The sequence below is a fragment of the Carcharhinus amblyrhynchos genome, chromosome 19 (assembly GCF_965287045.1).
Source record: "Carcharhinus amblyrhynchos chromosome 19, sCarAmb.v2.hapA, whole genome shotgun sequence".
In the NCBI taxonomy this organism is placed as follows: Eukaryota; Metazoa; Chordata; class Chondrichthyes; order Carcharhiniformes; family Carcharhinidae; genus Carcharhinus; species Carcharhinus amblyrhynchos.
Window position 1 is genome coordinate 39,034,651 of NC_137342.1, and position 20,822 is coordinate 39,055,472.

General features: G+C 42.0%; 1 protein-coding gene across 1 annotated transcript in view; it reads right to left on the reverse strand.

Moving 5' to 3' along the window:
- Positions 1 to 20,822, reverse strand: part of lrguk (leucine-rich repeats and guanylate kinase domain containing) — a 145,931-nt gene that overhangs the window by 5,068 nt on the left and 120,041 nt on the right. The window contains exons 17-18 of the mRNA XM_080207899.1: positions 14,550 to 14,638; positions 9,928 to 10,059 (exon numbers count right to left, since the gene is read on the reverse strand). Of these exons, the coding sequence (XP_080064025.1) occupies positions 9,928 to 10,059; positions 14,550 to 14,638 (221 nt within the window). The remainder of the gene's footprint in view (positions 1 to 9,927; positions 10,060 to 14,549; positions 14,639 to 20,822) is intronic.

Genomic DNA, 20,822 nt, shown 5'->3' on the forward strand with positions numbered 1-20,822 from the left:
AGGTTTGCCAGGATGCTGCCTGGTATGGAAGGACTGGGTTATGAGGAAAGATTGGGCAAATTGGGGCTGTTTTCCCTAGAAAGACGGCGACTGAGGGGAGATCTAATAGCGGTATATAAGATTATGAAGGGCATAGATAGAGTAAACAGTGGTAAGCTTTTTCCAAGATTGGAAACTCACATTACGAGGGGCCACGGGCTTAGGGTGAGGGGGGCGGGGGTGGGGGCGAGGTATAATTCGGATGTTAGAGGGAGGTTTTTCACACAAAGGGTAGTGGGGGTATGGAATGCTCTGCCAAGCAAGGTGGTGGAGGCAGGCACGCTGGCGTTGTTTAAGAATTACTTAGATAGGCACATGAGTGGGATGGAGATGGAGGGATATAGGAGACTATTTTAAATAAGGTTCAGGAGCCTTGGGACGTCCCTGGGAATCAACTGATTCCTATGGACCTTCCAACATATTTTCTGGCTCACTTGTTTTACTTTTGAGCTTCTGGGAATTCCCTTGAATGTTTGTATAAGGATGTGCATGTTATTGATGTTTTTCTCTTTTAATCCACAGGTTCTTCGGTCCGCCTTGTTGTCCAACAAGGGGCATACATGCGATGGGTTGTACCAGGGCTGCTCTTGGATGTTTCGAGAGTAGCCTAGTACTTCACGTCTTTAGTGTACGCTTAAACTGGACCAGATGCTGGGCAACACGACAGCTCAGTGACTATCACTGTTTGCTGTGCAGATACATAGATTTGGGCCAGTGTCTGCGGGAGTTTGCGCATTCTCCCCATGCTTGCGTGGGTTTTCTCCGGGTGCTCCTGTTTCCTCCCACACCCCAAAGATGTGCTGTTAGGCTGACTGGTGTAACAAATTGTCCCTAAATTAGTCTTCCCTCAATGTGGAATGCCATAAGCATAGACAAGGGTCATGGGTGGAGAGGGGACTCATAATGTTAAAATGGTGGTGTGGACTCGTTGGGCCAAAGGGCCTGTTTCCTGTGCTGTGTTATCTTTTGTTCTTTGTTGATATATTGATCTCATACAACAAATATCAGCCCAGTGTGAAACTTGCATAAAATATAGAAGGACACCTCCGCATCCAGTCATGAGTCTACACTAGCACGAAATTTCAATGGTGTAATGGCGATGGACAAAGGCATCTATCTATTGCACTTTCTGGACATGGCTACCCAGTTTAGCGTATCTGTGGTGATTTACAGCAAAGATAAAAAGACAATTCTAGATAAAATTATGAACTACTGGATTGAAACAGGATTGGAAGCACCGTCTTAATTTTTGACAGCCTATGAAGTGACAGAGATGAATTCGCAAATGATGAGTTTCAAGATATGTGCGAAAATTTAAATATTGTAATGAGGCACACTGCTGCAGAGAGCCCATTCAGCAATGGCCTCTGTGAAAGGAATCATGTGGTTACAGATGACATATTGCATAAAATTTTGGTTGATCAACTGGGCTGTATATTGCAGGTTGCATTAGCATAGACAGGGCACTCAAAACTTTTGTTAAAATGGTGTGGGGCTAGAGTCCATACCAGTTGGTGTATGGGAGGAATCCAAAGTTGCCATTAGTTTTAAGAGATTCTCCCCTGGAGCTGGAAGGGACAAGTATTAGCTCCATGTTTTCTGCACACTTAAATGCTATTCATGCAGGTAGAAAGGCTTTCATTGAGACTGATGTTTCAGAATGGATAAGAAGGGCCCTAAGACATCACACCAGACCATCAGGGGTATACTTCAAGAAAGTGCATAGGGTCTACTATAAAAGAAAGGATAAAAAAGAATGGAAAGGGCCTGGAAAGTGTTAGGAACAGACGGCAAGATAGCTATAGTACAACACTGTAACCAGACAGTGCGAGCTCACTCTTCGAGAGCAGTGGGACTTGGGTATGAATTTGGAGCATCTGAGCAAGATGCAGAAGTGCAAGAGGCACATTGTACCTTACATGCACATATTCTGAGATATTATGAGGATCAGTCAACATAGATGAGAGGGAATCTGATGATTCGTGAACCCAGTAATAGTGAAGCAGGAGATGAAGCTGCTACTTCAGAAGTTCAGCTGTCCAAAGTAGGCACAGTGGTATCATAAATACCCGAAGTGTCAAGCAAGTGGAGGGAGGCCACTATAATCAGGAAAGCAGGAAAGACTTCAAGAAAGTACAAACACTGGCTCAACATCCAAGAGTGAGGGCAAGAAGCCAAAGCTACAGATTGGGAAAATGGGATGGACAAATGTAAACAAAAAAAGTGAGACCTAAGTCCTGAGGATGAGACAGTAAAGCAGTTTACTGCAGCATTTGTGAACCCAGGAAAAAGTCACAAATCTATGACCAAACTTATGTGAAAAGAGAACAGCAGTCTGGGAGTAGCAGCCCTGACAGAACAGACATGGCATTCACTGCAGTGGCACCGGAGAATCCAAGCCACAGACGAGGTCGGAGGTTTTCAGCATCTGCCTCTCCATCTCACTTTCTAGTAAGATGCTTTGAAAATGTCTTTGGTCAAGTTTATGGTCACCCAACATAATATCTTAATGTGTGTGGTTTCTTAAACATGCCTGTGAAGCACATTGGGACTGTGAAGCACATTGTAAGGACCATGCTTTATAAATGAAAGTTGTGTTAATAGGCATAGGCTGGGTTGTGATACCCTCTGCAGTGGAATAGCCTGCCAAAGCCCATTACTAGGACCAGCACATAAAGAAAAGGCAATTCTGGTACTTTCTGTGGAATTGCACCTTAGAATAAACTAATCGGAAGTTCCAAAATCCAATTCCTTTCAAAGGAGAAGCCATTGGAGAAAATATTCATCTTTTATCAGAAGTTGGGAAATGCAAAATATTATCACAGTATCTTTTATACAGAGAAGGTTCCTTAAAGATCAGAATTGAAGTACAGAAGAACAAAAATCTTTGCAGTTGATGTCTAAAATAGGGTGAAAATATTTACATTTGTTTGGCATCGTGCCAGTGAAAAGCTGTAAGTCTCACAGTCCTGGCTTGTGAGATGTGTCAGAATATTTGATTTCAAGGACACCTCGTTAAGGTGTAATTAATCATTCCTCCTAAAATTGGATTGCCTCCCAAAGGCAGAACTTATACCCACAATGATTGTGAGGCAGCAGTCTTGAGATGTTAGATGTCAAGAGGGTTGAATAAACTGGAACGAGTGTTGCCTTGAATGAAAGAAGAATATCACTGTGCCTTACACATTCCGCCCACTCCACGTTTATGAATGATTATCACCTTGCTGTGCAGACTTCCAGAGGGAGGTAATCATTGTGTTATGTAAGATGGCTTTGTTCACTGCCTGTGATGCCAAGATGCTGCTGAAGGAAAAAATGAATGGATTTTTCTGATAATGATTGTTTAAGGGCTGGATGAATTCCCAACCTGCTCACAGAGTGTGATAATATCGGGGAAGATTTGTGGTTTGACTAATAAAATGGCACACAGAAATTCTGTAAGGCACTACCCATGGTGAGTTATAAGATACATTATTTTACAACATAATAAATATCATACTATTATACAAAACCACTCAACTGCAAGCTTTCTGTAAATGAGGTAGTGGAAGCAGATACGATAGTGAGTTTTAAGGGGTGTCTGGATAAATACAGGAATAGGATGGGAATGGGAATAGAGGGATATGGTTCCCGGAAGGGTAGGGGGTTTTAGTTTAGTCGGGCAGCGTGGTCGATACAGACTTGGAGGGCCAAAGGGCCTGTTTCTGTGCCGTAATTTTCTTTGTTCTTTGATCAGTCTTTTTGCTCATGATAAACACTTTCTACATTTTTCTGAATAATTTGCATATAATAAAATTGAGGGCGATTCTCCCAGCCTGCTGTGCTGTTCTGGGCAGTGCCGGGGACACAGTCTGGCATTGCCTGGGTGCCCATGCCCAGGGGGCACCACACCCCCGCCACCAAACCCTGGGGATGGGCCTGATTGCCCTCCCTTTCAATCCAGCAGGGTCTCCCACTAGTTCCACAAAAGACGGGAGCTAATCTAAACCCCACAGGAGTGAAATTGTACTGGCGGGGTGGGAGACGCTATTACGCCTGAAACTTCAATCCTGGGTCCAGTAATCACATTCAAATAAGATTAAAATTACTTCTCTGCTGTTGCCGCCAGTTTCCAGTGTGGTCCCAACCATGCCAGATATCCGTCACTGGGAGATGTGCACGTGCAGGAATGCAAGCGCGAATCCCACGAATCAGCGCATGCGCAATTCTTCCAGCCCGATCCGTCAAAAAATTTATGGGTCAGGATAGGAGAATCGCGGCCTTCGAATTTTTTTGGCATAATCCCAGTCATCATATACAACCAAATTACTGAATTTAAAATCTCAGTAAGTTCGAATACGAGACGATCAATATTTTGGAATTCATACATCTCCGGTCTGGAAATCTATTGTTCAGAAACACCAATTAATAGGAATTTTTTTAATAGGACCCAAGCAGCTCACAGCATCATTTTAGTACAGTACTTTGGGAGCAGAGCAGAAAGGTGATACAGTATTTGGAATTTTTTTCACTGCTTTATGTTTTATCATGCTTCATACTTCAGATAAAAGTTTATATTACAGTATTTTCCAGTTCAAAGAGATTCTAAGCATCATTCTATAATCCAGAAAACTCCAAAAATCCAGAAATGACTTGATCAAAAGCATTCCAGACCAGAGAGTTTTAAGTGTATAACCAATCAGCTGGAAGTATGACAAAGAAATTTGTCTAAGTTGTAAGGGTGGAATGTAATATTTGACACCTAAAGAGTTTTACCAGCACTTGATGGCAGGAATCCGTCTGGGAGCCTGCCGTGCTTTGTTAAACATTGGCCTGGGATCATAACAGGATTGCAAGAGCTGGCAGAAGTGCTCTCCTGTCCTGTTGGAAAGAGAAGCATGTCATAATATAGAGAGAGATTGATTTTAAACTCAACCATAGAAGCAAGGAGGCTAATCAGCCATTTCTATCTTTGTCAGCTCTTTACTGAGTGATCCAAAATGTACCACCATGTCTTGCACTCTCTATCTAGACTTGTACCTTCTTCAGTTTATTCCATTTGTTCTCACTCAAAATGTGAACATCACCAACAAGACCAGCATTTATTACCCGTACCTTATTGCTCAGGAGAAGGTGGTGGTGATCTGCCTCCTTGAAACGCTGCAGTTTTGTGGTATAGGTACACCCACAGTGCTGTTAGGGAGGGAATTCCAGCTTTTTGTGCTTCAGTAACAGTGAAGGAGCAGAGATGTGGGATGGAATTCTCCCACTTTGAGAGGACCATTCCAACAGCCCCTGTCCCACCAATTAGAATGGCAGAATCCCACGCCAGAACCTTACTAATTGTGCATAGGTGAGTTCTGCTCTGATTCTCCAGCCAGCAGCTGATTCATCTGCTTGTCCTCAGTTGACTGGCTCAAAGTTCCTGGAATCATATTTAAATACCAGTCCAGCACACTCACATCATCTCCAGCCCACCTGTCTTCACCAGTGTAATGTTCTATGTTCCAGGTTGTGGGTTTTAAATAAAGGGAAATGATACGACTTGCACACCTAGATTCAAACCAACAACAACAGATTAATTGAAGGAACTGCTGCCTGTACAGAGGACAAACTGAAACTAAAACAGTAGCCTGTGCCAACACCCTAATGGCATCACCGTCAAAGTAAAAAGTAGAAGTAATGTTTATTTATTAGTCACAAATAGGCTTACATTAACACTGCAATGAAGTCACTGTGAAATTCCCCAATCATGCGATTGGCTTTTAAAGTAATCATGCAACTACTTAATTATGTAACGTCCTTCCCCCTTTACTCCTATAGTCATAACAACAAATTGCTACAATGTTATACATAAGCTCAATAATAATCTGAATACAGAACCCTGTATCATTAATCATTATACACACTCAATAAGAAAACCAATCAGGAAGATGTCTATTCCTCTTTCGTTGTATATAATGCTCTGGAATTTGTCTGTCTTGGTCCTACAGGTACGATTTGCAACTTCTTCTGCATCATTCCCATGTGGTATAGTCACACAGACACAATCACCAGGCAATTGAGATTCAACTAAGTTTTCTATAATAGTATTCATAACACAAGTGACTGAAGAAGTTGGTACTTCTGGAGATGATTCTAAGAAATCATTCTGAGAAAGCCCAAACATCACAAACACACACTGATGGTAGCTTCAGATTAAAACAAACCAATACTTCAGATTTCTGCAAAGCATCTTTGACATCCTTGTATACTTTGTCACATTCTGTTGGCCAGTTCCATGACTGTTTTACACATAATAAATTAGGCAATGGCTTCAATAATGTAGCTAAGTTAGAAAGAAATTTGCCATAATAATTTACTAATCCTAGAAAGGGCCTCAATGCATTTCATTCAGCGTTTGCAACGCTTTTGAAATAGCTTCCACCTTTTAAAGTGCTTTATGCAGGTCTTTCCTATCAATAATGTGACCCAAATACTGGACTGATATCTGAGAAAAATCATGTTTCTTTCTTGATACGCAGACCATGTGCTTTATGACATTCCAATGATGCTTCTAAATTATTCAAGTGCTCTTATTCATTGGACACTGTCATTAGAATATTATCCAGGTAACATTGGACATCAGTGAGACCACTTATAATCTGAACCATTGATCTTTGAAGTAGGGCTGGGGTGGATGTTATCCCAAAAGGCAATCTTTTATAATCATAAAAACCTTTACGAGTAATGATGGGGGGTAAGCAATGCTTGCGATTCAGTGACTATATGCATCTGTGTAAGCCTGTGAAAGATCAATTCCTGCTAAATTTCTGCCCACCTGATAACCCAGCAAACAAATTTTCAATTAGAGGAAGCAGATATTAATCAGCACACAAGACTGGATTCGTGGTTGCTTTAAAACCACCACAAAAACAGGTACAATGCTGGTAGCCCAGTCATTATAACCGTTTTTAACGCAGCAATGTTAACTAGTCATGCAAATTCTTCTTCCCCTTGGGATAAATTTGCACATGGCACCGCTCTTGCTTTGAGACTTGGTGGTTGACTTTACCTTGAGTTTCACTTGCCTTCATTGAGTCAAATGTTCCTTTGAATACACACTTTAATTTATTCAGAAGGTGCTGTACACCTGTTTTGGCATCGACCAGTCTGTTGACAGCACTCCAGTTAAGCTTTATCTTCTCTCTTCCAAATAGAGCTGGAAGATTACCATGGGGAAGGAACTCTGCTGTTTGTCCACTCAACTCTACATTGATCATGTGTAACCTTTTAACAGCACAATCTCTTTCATGTATGTCCTTAAAGTCACATCAGCTGGTTTTAAAGTAAGATACTTCTGCTTTTGTTGATATGTAGTATTAGCAATTAAAGATTCAGTGACACCAGTGTCAACCTCCATCCTAAAACGTTGCCACTTTGGAATCAGCCAGAATCTGTGATTTCTTAGAAGACAAACTGAAACTAAAGCAGAAGTCTGCACAATACTCTAATGAAATCACCATCAAATCACGTAACTGATTTTTAATGCAACCAAGCAATTACTTAAATATGTAACAACCAGAATTAGATTGCACTTATTATTCTGCACAAGTGGAAATAGTCCTAGTGTCATGATGATGGACCAAAACCCCAAATTATATAGGGATATTTTGGACTTTTAAATAAGTCATGTGCTTTTTAAAATGGTTTTACAAGCCAAGATAGCAGAGGATATAAATTCTGAGAATGTAAAATTCCATGACTGAGAGGTTCCTGTGTGGGTGATACTAAGAGAGAGACAATGGAACGTCAGACCTTTCTTCAGACAGACATTTCAAAGGTAGAAGCCATGCAAACATGTAATACCATCTCCTATGGAGATAATGGGAGCTGATAATTATCCTGTAAGTTATACTCAGACCTGTTTTTCCTCTTCCAGAAATACACAAGTGTCTGGGATAGAAAGTCACTAGTATGTGACATAGAAGCAAGGAAACACACTGGCAGTCACCCCTGTTCTGACAGATAAAATGAAAATCTCTCTTTCTGATTGCTGAAAGGAGCTAAATCATAAAATCTGAAAAGGAAACAGGACTACTATTCTCAGCTAAGCTGCTAAATCCTGAAATCCCAAAACAAAACATTCTTTAAAAATTTATTTTCTAAATCAATCAAATCAAGTCCAATTCAGAGTCTCATCAAGTGAGACATTCCCAATCCAAGCTGACAAGACAGGACTCTCAACTCCTGTCTTGGGCTTGATCTTTATGATCCAAGTACTGTTAAATCCAGCACCACTGGAAACACGAATCTCAAAAGACCATAATGTTTCACCATCTATTCCTCATGGACGAGTCAAAAACTAAGTTACATGTTATTTTTAAGAACTTATTTTTGGACTCACTTTACATTTGTAATCTATGTGAATGTATGTGCTTGCCATTTTGTTTCCTCACATTTAGTAGCTAATGAACTCATTTTTTTTTAAACTCAAGAAAGCCTGATTAAATTGGTCCATTTAGACCGGGGGGTCTTGATCTTACCACTCGCCATGCCGGCCGGTCAGTGTGGCAAGACAGTAAGGTAGGGCAAGAGCTGTAAAATCAGGTTCAGAACCGGTTTTCTGTCTCTCCCAATCATACCAGCACTATTTTGCCAACTAAATCAGCTTTGCGCCCAAAAAGGGCGTGAATCTGATGGTGCAAAGCTGATTTCAATATCAATGACATCACTTAAAACGTCATTAGTGCGTTCCAGACACTCTCGTCTGGGCTCACTTGCAATTACCTGCTCCTCACTGGTGAGAATCACAGCTGGTCTCCATCGGCAGAGACCTGATGTGATGGCCTCTCCAGTGTGAGCGGAGACCATTGCAGCCCCCAGGTGGTCGGGGTCAGGGCTGGGCAATGCCCCTTGCATATTGCAAGCATGACAATGTCCACTGGGCATCCTGGCATTGCCATCGGCCTTCTCATCCAATTCCGCGGGCCTTCCAGAATCCCACCTACAACTGGCGGCCCCAGAGAATTGTACCCCCTCTCCACTCCCCGCCAATCTGTATGTGGGGGACTTGGTCAAGTCTAGGAATGCTGAATGTGGATTTGCAATTTTGACTTTCTGAGATGTGGAAAATAATTACTACCTCAGTGAGCAAGAGGAGGCAAGGAGAGTGCACTGATTGCATTTTAATCTCTAAAGTGTTGCCAAAAAAAAAATTACATCAGCTGTTGGTAGTAAGATCAATGTAGTAAGGTCATTATTAATACTGCCTAAGGGTGTATGAGGGAAGCCCTCTGAATGTTCATCCTCCTCGTCTGTTCTGTGGTAACACATTAGACATCAGGAGCTGATTGTATGGGGAATCATAATTGTTTTCCTACATTTTGTCAGTCTGTGCTTATCTTTCTTACAAGAGACATGCGATGAAATTTACAAACTAGAGGGATAGGATTATACAGGCTTTGTACCTGAGTTTCTTTAAAAAAGTGTTCCTCAGTCATTTATTTTATCGAATTAAATACAACAAGGGTGTGGATGTGCGTGTGTGCGTGAGCAGCTTGTGCACATATGTCTAAACATTCCCTGCTGCTTACATGAAATAGATCTGGGGAAGAGTAAATTCGGTTTCGATAAAGTATGGGCCTACGAAGTCAAGTTGCCCCTACCTGCCAAAACTTGAGAGGTCACATCATAGCTGGTGTTAGGAGCGGGACACGGGTGTAGGGAGAATGGAATGCTCTTCTGAGAGTGGGACATTGTTTAGAACAAAGCTCTTATCTGAATTTTAATGTGCTATTCCTGAGGTTCCTCTGTTCTCCAACATTAGCACCTTTTACCTTGAAGAGCACAAAAGTGGCAATAAAAATCAATTTGTAAAATGTATCCTTGTTTGTCAAAGAACTCAAAACTAAATCAGAACAGGCATACCTGGTTAAATCAGATGCCTCGCTTGAGCTTGGTTCATGTTCAGTGTCGCTGACAATGGCGACAAGAGACGTGTAGGAAGTGAAATTTGATGCACTACCACCAATGCTCATGACTTTGGAAAAGTTTTGAACCCTGAAGGAAGATAATTCATTAGCATTAACTTAATTTCCTCCCCACTTAAAATGTCTCAAAATATCAATCAATCAAATCTATTTCCTTCCTTTCTTTCTCCATCAAGACAGAAACTTTGTAGCACAGTCTTTCATTCTACTTATCTCTCATAACAATACAAATAATATGCAATTTTTAGCCATTCTTTCTGATTGACCATTTGATTTGGTGGGAGGCTGGTGCACACAAACATGCATGTGAGACAAAGGACCTTATACCTTCCTGCAGGTATCTTGTGTCAGATAGATCAGAAAATTGCCATATTCAATACTCAGAACCCAAATGTTACAGTAAGTTACTGGTTAGTAATGATTCCTTGAATGTTTACTCGGTTTACTAGGCTGATACCGGAGTTGAGGGGGTTGAGCTATGAGGAGAGGCTGAATAAACTGGGCTTGTACTCGTTAGAGTTTAGAAGAATGAGGGGAGATCTCATTGAGACGTATAAGATGATGAATGGGATGGATAGGATAGAGGTGGAAAGACTCTTCCCGCTCAAAAAAGACAGTAGGACTAGGGGGCACAGCCTCAAGATAAAAGGGGGGCGGTTTAGAACGGAGTTGAGGAGGAACTTCTTCACTCAAAGGGTGGTGAATCTCTGGAATTCTCTGCCCGTTGAAGTGGTGGAGGCTGCCTCGCTAAATATTTTTAAGACGCGGGTTGATGGGTTTTTGATAGGAGAGGGGATTAAGGGTTATGGGGAGAGGGCGGGAAAGTGGAACTGAGCAGCGACAGATCAGCCATGATCTTATTGAATGGCGGGGCAGGCTCGAAGGGCTGGATGGCCTACTCCTGCTCCTATTTCTTATGTTCTTATGTTCTTACGTAAATCCATTTCAGTCCTGTATAGATATCTCTCTATAAGTTCATGAATCTCTCCATGGCATCAGAGGATTGTATGGGCAGGATGGAATGGCATGTGGATGGCATGAGAGGAGATGACACAGGCTTGGTGCATTGGAAGGATTCAATGGTATCAATTGGGGATCATGTGGGAAGAAATGTCAGTCAGGATTGCAAATGGTCTAATCCAGGAAGGTACCCTCGCTCACCCATCCTAATTTTAATGAGTAAACAGAGATCCTGTTTCACTTTGAGAGTCAACTTTGCTTTCTATGCATGGACATAACCAATCCTACTGAATATAATTTGGATGGTTTTTAAGATGTCAGCTGAGGAACTACTGCTTCAATAGGTGTTAGGAAGGTGAGGATCAATATGGAAATGTGGTGGGAAATGTGGGGAATGGCATGGAAAGGTTTCATGGCAAGGGAGGCAAAAGACTGCATGGGCGTGTTGGCATGGATAGAGTGGATGAGATAATAACTATACTAATTTGATACAAAAGGTACACTAGTCATTGAAAGCAGTTAGGAAGGCAATGAAGCCTAACATACTATTTGCAAGAGGATTTGAGAATAGGAGCAAGAATATCTTACTGCAGCTGTACAAGACCTTGGTGAGTCCACATCCGAAACATTGTGTGAAGTTTCTGAAAATTATGAGAGGCATAGACAGGCTGGATAGCCAAAGGCTTTTTCCCAGGGTGGAAGTATCAATTACAAGGGGTCACAGGTTCAAGGTGAGAGGAGAAAAGTTTAAGGGAGATGTGCAGGGGAAGTTTTTCATGCAGAGAATGCAAGGTGCCTGAATCGCATTACCAGAGGAGGTGGTGGAAGAAGGTACAGTAGCAACATTTAAGAGGCATCTGGGTGGGTACATGAATAGGGAGGGAATAGAGGGATACGGTCCAAGTAAGAACAAAAGGTTTTGTTTTTAGTTTAGTTAGGGCATCATGATTGGCATGGATGGTGGAGGGGAGGGTCTGCTCCTATGCTGTACTTTTCTTTGTTCTTTGTTTTGGTCTCCATAGCTAAGAAAATATATCCTTGCTGTAGAAGGAGTACAACGAAGGTTCATCAGAATGATTTCTGGGTTGGCAAAATTGTCATACAAGGAGAGATTGCGTCAACTAGGATTATGTTCACTGGGATTTAGATGAATAAGAGGGCTCAAATTGAAAAGTACAAAATTCTGACAGGGTTGAACAGACTGGATGCTGGGATAATGTTTCTCCTAACTTGGGAAATAGGCAGATTTCTAGTCACTAAAGACATTAAGGGTTAGGAGGAGAGAAAGGGAATATAGCAGTGAGATAGAGGATCAGCCATGATGACATTGAAGGATGGAGCAAGCTCAATGGGTCAAATAGCTTATTCCTATCAATGGGGATAACATGGGAAGAGTGGAAGGAAGGGTGATGAAGAATGGAATGGCAATGGACTGGGAATGCCTTGGGAAGGAGGGGATGGATGAGAAGACAGAATAGCTTAACTATACTAATTTGACCACAAATGTTTTGTGGCTCCCTGTTAGTCCACAACATAATCAAGACTGAATGCTGTACTGAGGAAGTACTGTCATGTCAGATGTCGCTTCCTTTAATGTCTGCATCAAGATTTGCTTTACATCTAAATGTGTAACACCTGATGTAAGAAAGGAATATAAAAGATCCTGCGGTACTATTGGAATAGCTACAGTGAACATCTGGTTCAACATCTGGGCGGCACAGTGGTTAGCATTGCTGCCTCACAGCACCAGGAACCCAGGTTCAATTCCAGTCTCAGACCACTGACTGTGTGGAGTTTATACGTTCTCACCATGTCTGCGCGTGTTTCCTCCGGGTGCTCCGGTTTCCTCCCACAGTCCAAAGATATGCGGGTTAGGTGCACTGGCCATGCTAAGTTGACCCTAATATCAGGGGGATCAGCAGGGTAAATGTGTGGGGGTTACGGGGATAGGACCTGGATGGGACTGAGGTTGATGCAGACTCGATGGGCTAAATGGCCTCCTTCTGTACTGTCGGGATTCTATAACTCTAACTATGCTTTATCGCTCCATACCAAAGTATATAACCGAAAACCATCAGCAGCACTCCATGTTCAAATATATATTTCCTGATCTAATAAGTAAAAGTGAAATGTTACCCATATATTAAAAATCAGTTTAATTTATAGTGGACCACAATAACGTTGATGCTGCATGACAGAATGCCACACATTATGAACTATTCAATAAATTGCTGTCCTCTGACAGTGGATGGGTTAACAAAGCTGCCTCATAGGTGAGGAAAGCCCGAACATCTGTCTGGAATGCCAGCCCTCTGGCCTGCTGCTAGGAAGCTGAGTCCAAGCAGTTGGCTAATTCCCAACTCCGCAAGGGCCAACTGGAAAATTCCAAATAATTCATCTGTCATCTACTTTAGTTCGTTCCTCACCATTTGTTGGTGGATAACCCTTCCACCTCCAATGCTATCTCCAGAAAAATAGCTTGGGGCAGGATGGAGGCAACAAACTTGCAGTCTGAATTTTCATGCCTGCCCATCGCAAAATTTGCCCCAAGGATCACCCCCTGATATGGAACCTATAATTACATTCAGAACCTCTGGGCTAAGGAGAATGCTGATGATAACTTTTCAGCCATTTCAGCTGAATGATACAATTGAATAACCTGCTCACATTCAAAGGAAATTTTAACTTGTCCGGCAGGGAAGTGTTGGGATTGGGTACAAGGATGATTTTACACCATGCCCAAAGTCAACTGTCTGTAATCGAGAGAGAAGATTGAGAAAAAGAAAACAAACAAGCTGAACAAGTAAGTTGACATTTTTCTCCCCCTCGCATTCACAATGCAGAAGCACTCATTAATATCACTGATCGTCCAGCTGCCAGTCAGCACAATACCGTCCCTCAGTGAATTAGAAGTTTACATAACAACTACACAGAAAGGTCAGTGATCTGCATGGTATTCTAAGTACCTGGAAAGTGATGAAAACCTTTGTCACATGTTCTTCCATTCTGTCAGTAGTTTGCCCAGCTAGTTAAAGGCTGTGACATTGCTGTAGGCAGCAGTGTGAGACTTATTTCAACAGTCGGACTTTGCAGCATAAGCCATCCAAAACTGAGAGTACATACAAGGCCCCAAGAATCAACCCATGTCTAATACTTTCTACAAAGCACCTAATCATTGGGAAGCCTAACCCCAATTACTGTATAGGCTCACAAAAGAGTAGTGAGGATGGGAGGGATGGGGGTTGCTACCAGTGAGGTATTTGTATTTGATTCACCAGTGAGAGCTATCAGCTTCAGTAGAGAATGAAAAAAAATGATGATGGGAGGTTGGAAATTACACAATCTTGTTCCCCACCATCCACCCACATAAATAAAAAAGGTGAACTAGCATCCTGCCACTAGTGGACAGAGTCTTTGTAACAGAATGTCAATGTATTGAGCAGTTCTTCCTGCATTGAAATAAATGGTTAAAATGTCTAGTGAAAGCAAAACTTATTTAACCCTCTCCATTAGAAATATCGCAATGTCAAATTGGTGAGCATCAGTTCTGATCAACACATTGATGAACCTCATTAATTAGAAGAATGAAAGGCCAGTTACCTTCTGAACAGGTAGGTGTATGGACTTGCAGGTTGTCCCTTCACAGCTTCCCGTGCCATCTTTTGGCGATGTTCAATAGAACATTGTTCCTAAATAACAAAGAAAATCAACTTGAAGATAACGATAACATTGCAAAAGATATCTACGTGAAGCTAACAGAATCGAACAGGAGCTCACAGACAATGGATAAAGAAACATATTTTATCCAGTGCATACATTGCTTCCATAAAGTGGAAATTCTTTTATGACTATGAATGATATTAGTAAAACTGTGACATCTGTGCTTACATATCGATCCATGTACACTGATTGCAACTTACCCTAATTAAAGCTTTCTAACCACAGTGACATGATATAAGCAAGTTCAGGGACTCATTAGAAAATGCACGCTTACAACTTCTTAACTAATATATATAAATTTATTAGCACAGTAGTTACCACAGCTAACTCACAGCACCAGGGACCTGGGTTCAATTCCCGGTTTGGTCACTGTCTATGCGGAGTCTGCATATTTTCCCCACGTCTGTGTGACTTTCCTCTGGGTGCTCCAGTTTCCTCCCACAGTCTGAAAGATGTACTGGTTAGGTGTGTTGGCCATGCTAAATTGTCCATCAGTGTACCCGAACAGGTGCTGGAGTGTGGCAACTCAGGGATTTTCACAGTAACTTGTACATATTATGGAGTAGGTGCTGGAAGAGTCTTAAAGCACATCAAGGTAGATAAATGCCTGGGAGCTGATGAAACGTATCCCAGGATGTTGTGGGAGGCTAGGGAAGAAATTACAGATCCCCAAGAAGAAATATTTGAATCATCAGCAGCCACAGGTGAGGTGCCTGAAGATTGAAGACAAATATTGTGCCTTTGTTTAAGAATGGCTGCAGGGAAAAGCCTGGGAAATACAGGCTGGTGAGCCTAACATCTGCAGTGAGTAAGTTGTTAGAAGGTATTCTGAAAGACAGGATCTACAGGCATTTAGAGGGGCAAGGACTGATTAGGGATAGTCAGCATGGCTTTGTGAATGGAAAATCATGCCTCACAAATTTGATTGCATTTTTTGAAGGGGTAACCAAGAAGGTAGATGAGGGCAGCACAGTTGATGTTGTCTACATGGACTTTAGCAAGGCCTTTGACAAAGTACAGCATGGTATGTTGTTGCATAAGGTTAAATTTCACAGGATCCAGGATGAGATAGCCAAATGATTACAAGATTAGCTTGATGACAGAAGACAGAGGGTGGTTGTAGAGTGCTGTTTTTCAAACTGGAGGCCTGTGACCAATGGTGTGCCTCAGGGATCGGTGCAGGGTCCACTGATATTTGTCATTTCTTTTAATGATTTGGATGAGAGTTTAGGAGGCATGGTTATTAAGTTTGCAGATGACACCAAGATTGGTGGCATAGTGGACAGTGAAGAAGGTTATCTAGGATTGCAATGGGATCTTCATCAATTGGGCCTGTGGGCTGACAAATGGCAGATGGAGTTTAATTTAGATAAATGTGAGGTGATGCATTTTGGTAGATTGAACCAGGGCAGGACTTACTCAGTTAATGGTAGAGTGTTGGGGAGTGTTATAGAACAAAGAGACTTTGAGGTACAGGTTCATAGTTCCTTGAAAGTGGAGTCACAGGTGGACAGGGTGGTGAAGAAGGCTTTTGGCATGATTGGTTTCATTGGTCAGAACACTGAATACAAGAGTTGGACTGTCTTGTTGAAGTTGTACAAGACATTGGTAAGGCCACACTTGGAATACTGTGCCCAGTTCTGGTCATCCTATTATAGAAATAAATTATTAAACTTCAAAGAGTGATTTATTAGGATGCTACCAGGACATCCTATTATAGAAATAAATTATTAAACTTCAAAGAGTGATTTATTAGGATGCTACCAGGACTTGACTACTTGAGTTAAAGGAGAGGCTAGATGGACTGGGACTTTTTTTCCTGGAGCGCAGAGAATTAGGAGTGATCTTATCGAGGTCTATAAAATAATGAGGGGCATAGATCAGCTAGATAGTCAACATCTTTTCCCAAAGGGAGTCAAAAACTAGAGGGCATAGGTTTAAAGTGAGAGGGGAGAGATACAAAAGGGTCCAGAGGAGCAATTTTTTCACACAGAGGGCAGTGAGTGTCTGGAACAAGCTGCCAGAGATAGTATTGGAGGCAGGTACAATTTTGTCTTTCAAAAAGCATTTAGACAGTTACATGGGTAAGATAGGTATAGAGGGATATGGGCCAAATGCGGGTAATTGGGACTAGCTTAGCGGTTAATAAAAAAGGCTGCATAGACAAATTTTGCCTAAGGCTCTGTTTCAATGCTATGGACCTCTATGACTCTATAACTTCATTGCAGTGTTAATGGAAGCCTGCTTCTGACACTAATAAATAAACTTTAAGAACTACCAACTGTAACTATTGAAAAAAAAGTAGGTAAGCAAGTCAGAGTACTATAAGTTGAAGGTGACTCCACAATACAAAACATAGTGAAAATAGAATGAAGGATGTAAAGTGCTCTAATTATGCCAAGATTTCTTTGGTGAGGGTGCATGGATCCTAGCATCAGCCAAAAATGCTTTCCACTTATATTGTATCCTTAAAGTAGTGAAAGCTCCAGGCATTTCACAGAGGTGAGGAATGTTGTGTATTAGTATTGATTCTTGGTAGCTGCACTAAGCACTGTATGTTAATATATTCATGTATTCACCAGAAGTCACGTCACAGGTTACTAGCACAGGGAAACTGCCAGAGTGAAGAAGCATCCATGTAGTGAACACCACCCAATAAATCAAGCTGTTATTTTTAACTCTCTGTGCTTTCTAGTGCCAATTCTCCATGTACAACATGAACAGATGCTGGGGTGGAGATCTGGAGATAACCAAAGATGAGTCCAAAAATATAGGTTGGAGAGGATTGAAGTTGTGGCAGAGGGTGCAATGAGAATCTTTCAGAGTCAAGATGGCTGAGAGACTTTTTTAATTCATTCTTGGGACATGGCTGGCCAGCATTCTATTGCCCGTCCCAGTTGCTCTTGAGAAGGTAAAGATGAGCTGCCTTCTTGAATCAATGCAGTCCATGTTCAATGGGTTGACCCACAATGCCATTAGGGAGGGAATTTCTGGATTTTGACCCAGCAACTGTGAAGGAACGGCAATATATTTCAAAGTCAGGATAGTGAGTGGCTTGGAGAGGAACTTACAGGTGGTGGTGGTGTTCCCATGTATCTGCTGCCCTTGTCCTTCCAGGTGGAATTGGTGGCGGGTGCCGGGAAATATGCATATTGACATTGGTCCAATTATAATGCTATCCAATTCTAAACCAAAAAGGAAGAAATGTCTCATTTGTCTGGAATGAATCCCGAGTGGGAATAGGCACATGACCAACCTGCTGTAAATTCAAACCAATTGCTATCTCACCCAGAAAGGCTCCTAGGTAACTGCAGGGTAAAATGGAAAAATTAATTAAGTATCAAGTGGGTTTGAGGTAAATTATCTTGGGCATAAAAATCTCCAGATCAACACACTGGACCTGACTAATGGGTGACTGATTTTAACTTAGTCTCTTAAATAGAGCTTGAGCAAAGAGAATATGGAAAATTTGGATAAGACAATGGTTTAAGCCATGCAGAGGGATCTGGGCGTACAGGTCCACAGATCCTTGTAAGTGGCAACATAGGTGGATAAGATGGTCAAGAAGCCATACAGCTTGCTTGCCTCCATCATCCGGGGCATCGAGTCCAAAAGATGGTAAGATATGTTACAATTATATAAAACTTCAGTTTGTGTGCAGTTCTGGTTGCCATACCACCAGATGGACATGGATGTTTTGGAGAGGGTGCAGAGAAGGTTTACCATGATGTTGCCTGGCCTGAGTGGTGTTAGGTATGAGGAAAGGTTGGATAAACTTGGATTGTTTTCACTGGAAAAATGGAGGCTGAGGGGGGCGACCTGATAGAAGTCTACAAAATTATGAGAGGCATAGATAGGGTGGATAGTCCAAGGCTTTTTCCCAGGATGGAAGGATCAACTACGAGAGGGCACAGGTTTAAGGTGAGAACTGGTAAGTTTAGGGGAGACGTGCAGGGAAAGCTTTTCACACAGAGGATGGTGGGTGCTTGGAACTCACTGCCAGTGGAGGTGGTGGAAGCAGACATGTTAGCAATGTTCAAGATGTATCTTGATAGTTACATGAATGGGAGACGCATATAGGCGCAGGCTTGGTGGGCTGAAATGCCCATTTCCATGCTGTATTGTTCTTTGTTCACATGTTAAACCAATATGTGATGTGATCAGTCCATCGGAGAAGATACATTAGAGCTATTAAGATCCAATACTTCTAGACTTGTCGGGCTCCTGGCTGGTTTCCTATTCTCTAATCTCCATAAACTTAAGATCATTCAAAACTCTGTTGCCTCTGTTACCTCCACCAAGTCCCAATTCACCACCATCCCTGTGCTTGCTGACCTACAATGGATCCTAATCAAGGATTTTAAAATGTCATCCTTGTTTTCAAATCCCTAAATGGCCTCCCTGTCTCCGTACAAAGACCAAAGAAAATTACAGCACAAGGACAGGCCCTTTGGCCCTCCAAGCCTGCACCGATCATGCTGCCTGACTTAACTAAAACCCCCTACCCTTCCAGGGACAATATCCCTCTATTCCCATCCTATTCATGTATTTGTCAAGACGTCCCTTAAAAGTCACTACCATATCCGCTTCCACTACCTCCCCTGGGAACAAGTTCCAGGCATCCACTACTCTCCGTGTGCAAAATCTGCCTTGTACATCTCCTATAAACCTTGCCCCTCGCAGCATCAAACCTGTGCCCCCTAGAAATTGACTCTTCCACCCTGGAGAAAGCTTCTGACTATCCACTCTGTCCATGCCTCTCATAATTTTGTAGACTTCTATCAGGTCGCCCCTCAACCTCCGTTGTTCCAGTGAGAACAAACCAAGTTTCTCCAACCTCTCCTCATAGCTAATGCCCTCCATACCAGGCAACATTCTGGTAAATCTTTTCTGTACCCTCTCCAAAGCCTCTGCATCTTTCTGGTAGTGTGGCGACCAGAATTGAACACTATATTCCAAGTGCAGCCTAACTAAGGTTCTATGAAGCTGCAACATGACTTGCCAATTTTTAAACTCAGTGCCCTGGCAATGAAGACAAGCATGCTGTATGCCTTTTTGACTACCTTCTCTCCACCTGCACTGCCTCTTTCAGTGACTGTGTACCTGTACACCCAGATCCCTTTGCCTATCAATACTCTTAAGGGTACTGCCATTTACTGTATATTTTCTATCTGTATTAGACCTTCCAAAATGCATTACCTCAAATTTGTCTGGATTAAACTCCACCTACCATCTCTCCACCCAAGTTTCCAACCGATCTCACATTTGTGATCTCCTCTGCCTTTGTAACTCAAGATATCAGTACTCATCTGATTATGGCCACTGAATACTCTGTGCCTTCAGCTCAATCGGCTCTAAACTCTGGAATTCTCCATTAAAACCTCGATAAAACCTACCTTTTTGACCAGGCTTTGTTCACTGACCTAGTATCACTTTTTATATCATATCTCGTTTTGTAAGGCTTCTGTGCGGTGCCTTGGAGTGCTTAATTACGTTAAGGACTCCATAGAAACACAAGTGGTGATTATTGAATGTGCATTTTAAGTATGTTATTGTTGTTGAAAGGATAGAATCGAAGGGCTGCCTCACAGTGCCAGGGACCTGAGTTCAATTCCTGGCTTGTGTCACTGTCTGTGTGGAGTTTGCATGTTCTCCTCGTGTCTGCATGGATTTTCGCCAGGTACTCTGGTTTCCTCCCACAGTCCAAAGATGTGTGGGTTAGATTGATTGGCCATGCTAAACTGTCACTTAGTGTCAGTGCGACTAGCAAGGAAAATATGTGGGGTTATGGGGATAGGGGCTGGGAGGGATTGTGGTCAGTACAGGCCTGATGGACTTAATAGGCTCTTTCTGCACTGTAGGTATTCTATAATTCTATGACTAGCAAAGAGAAGTGTAGGTAGAAAGAGGGCAGTAAAGAGCTTGTGAGGGATATAATGGTGCTTCAAAACTATTCTACTGAATAGTACAAAGCCATTGTATTTAAACACTGGTGTTAATGACAAATATAAACAGGGGATTTAGCTGTGAAAAGTTATGGTTGGCAACAGCATTAAGAAGCTTAATTACTAGTCATGTACCCGGAGTATGCTAGCAATCACATAATTTTAACTAAGTTAATTAAATTTTAATGCACCATGGAGCATTAAACTG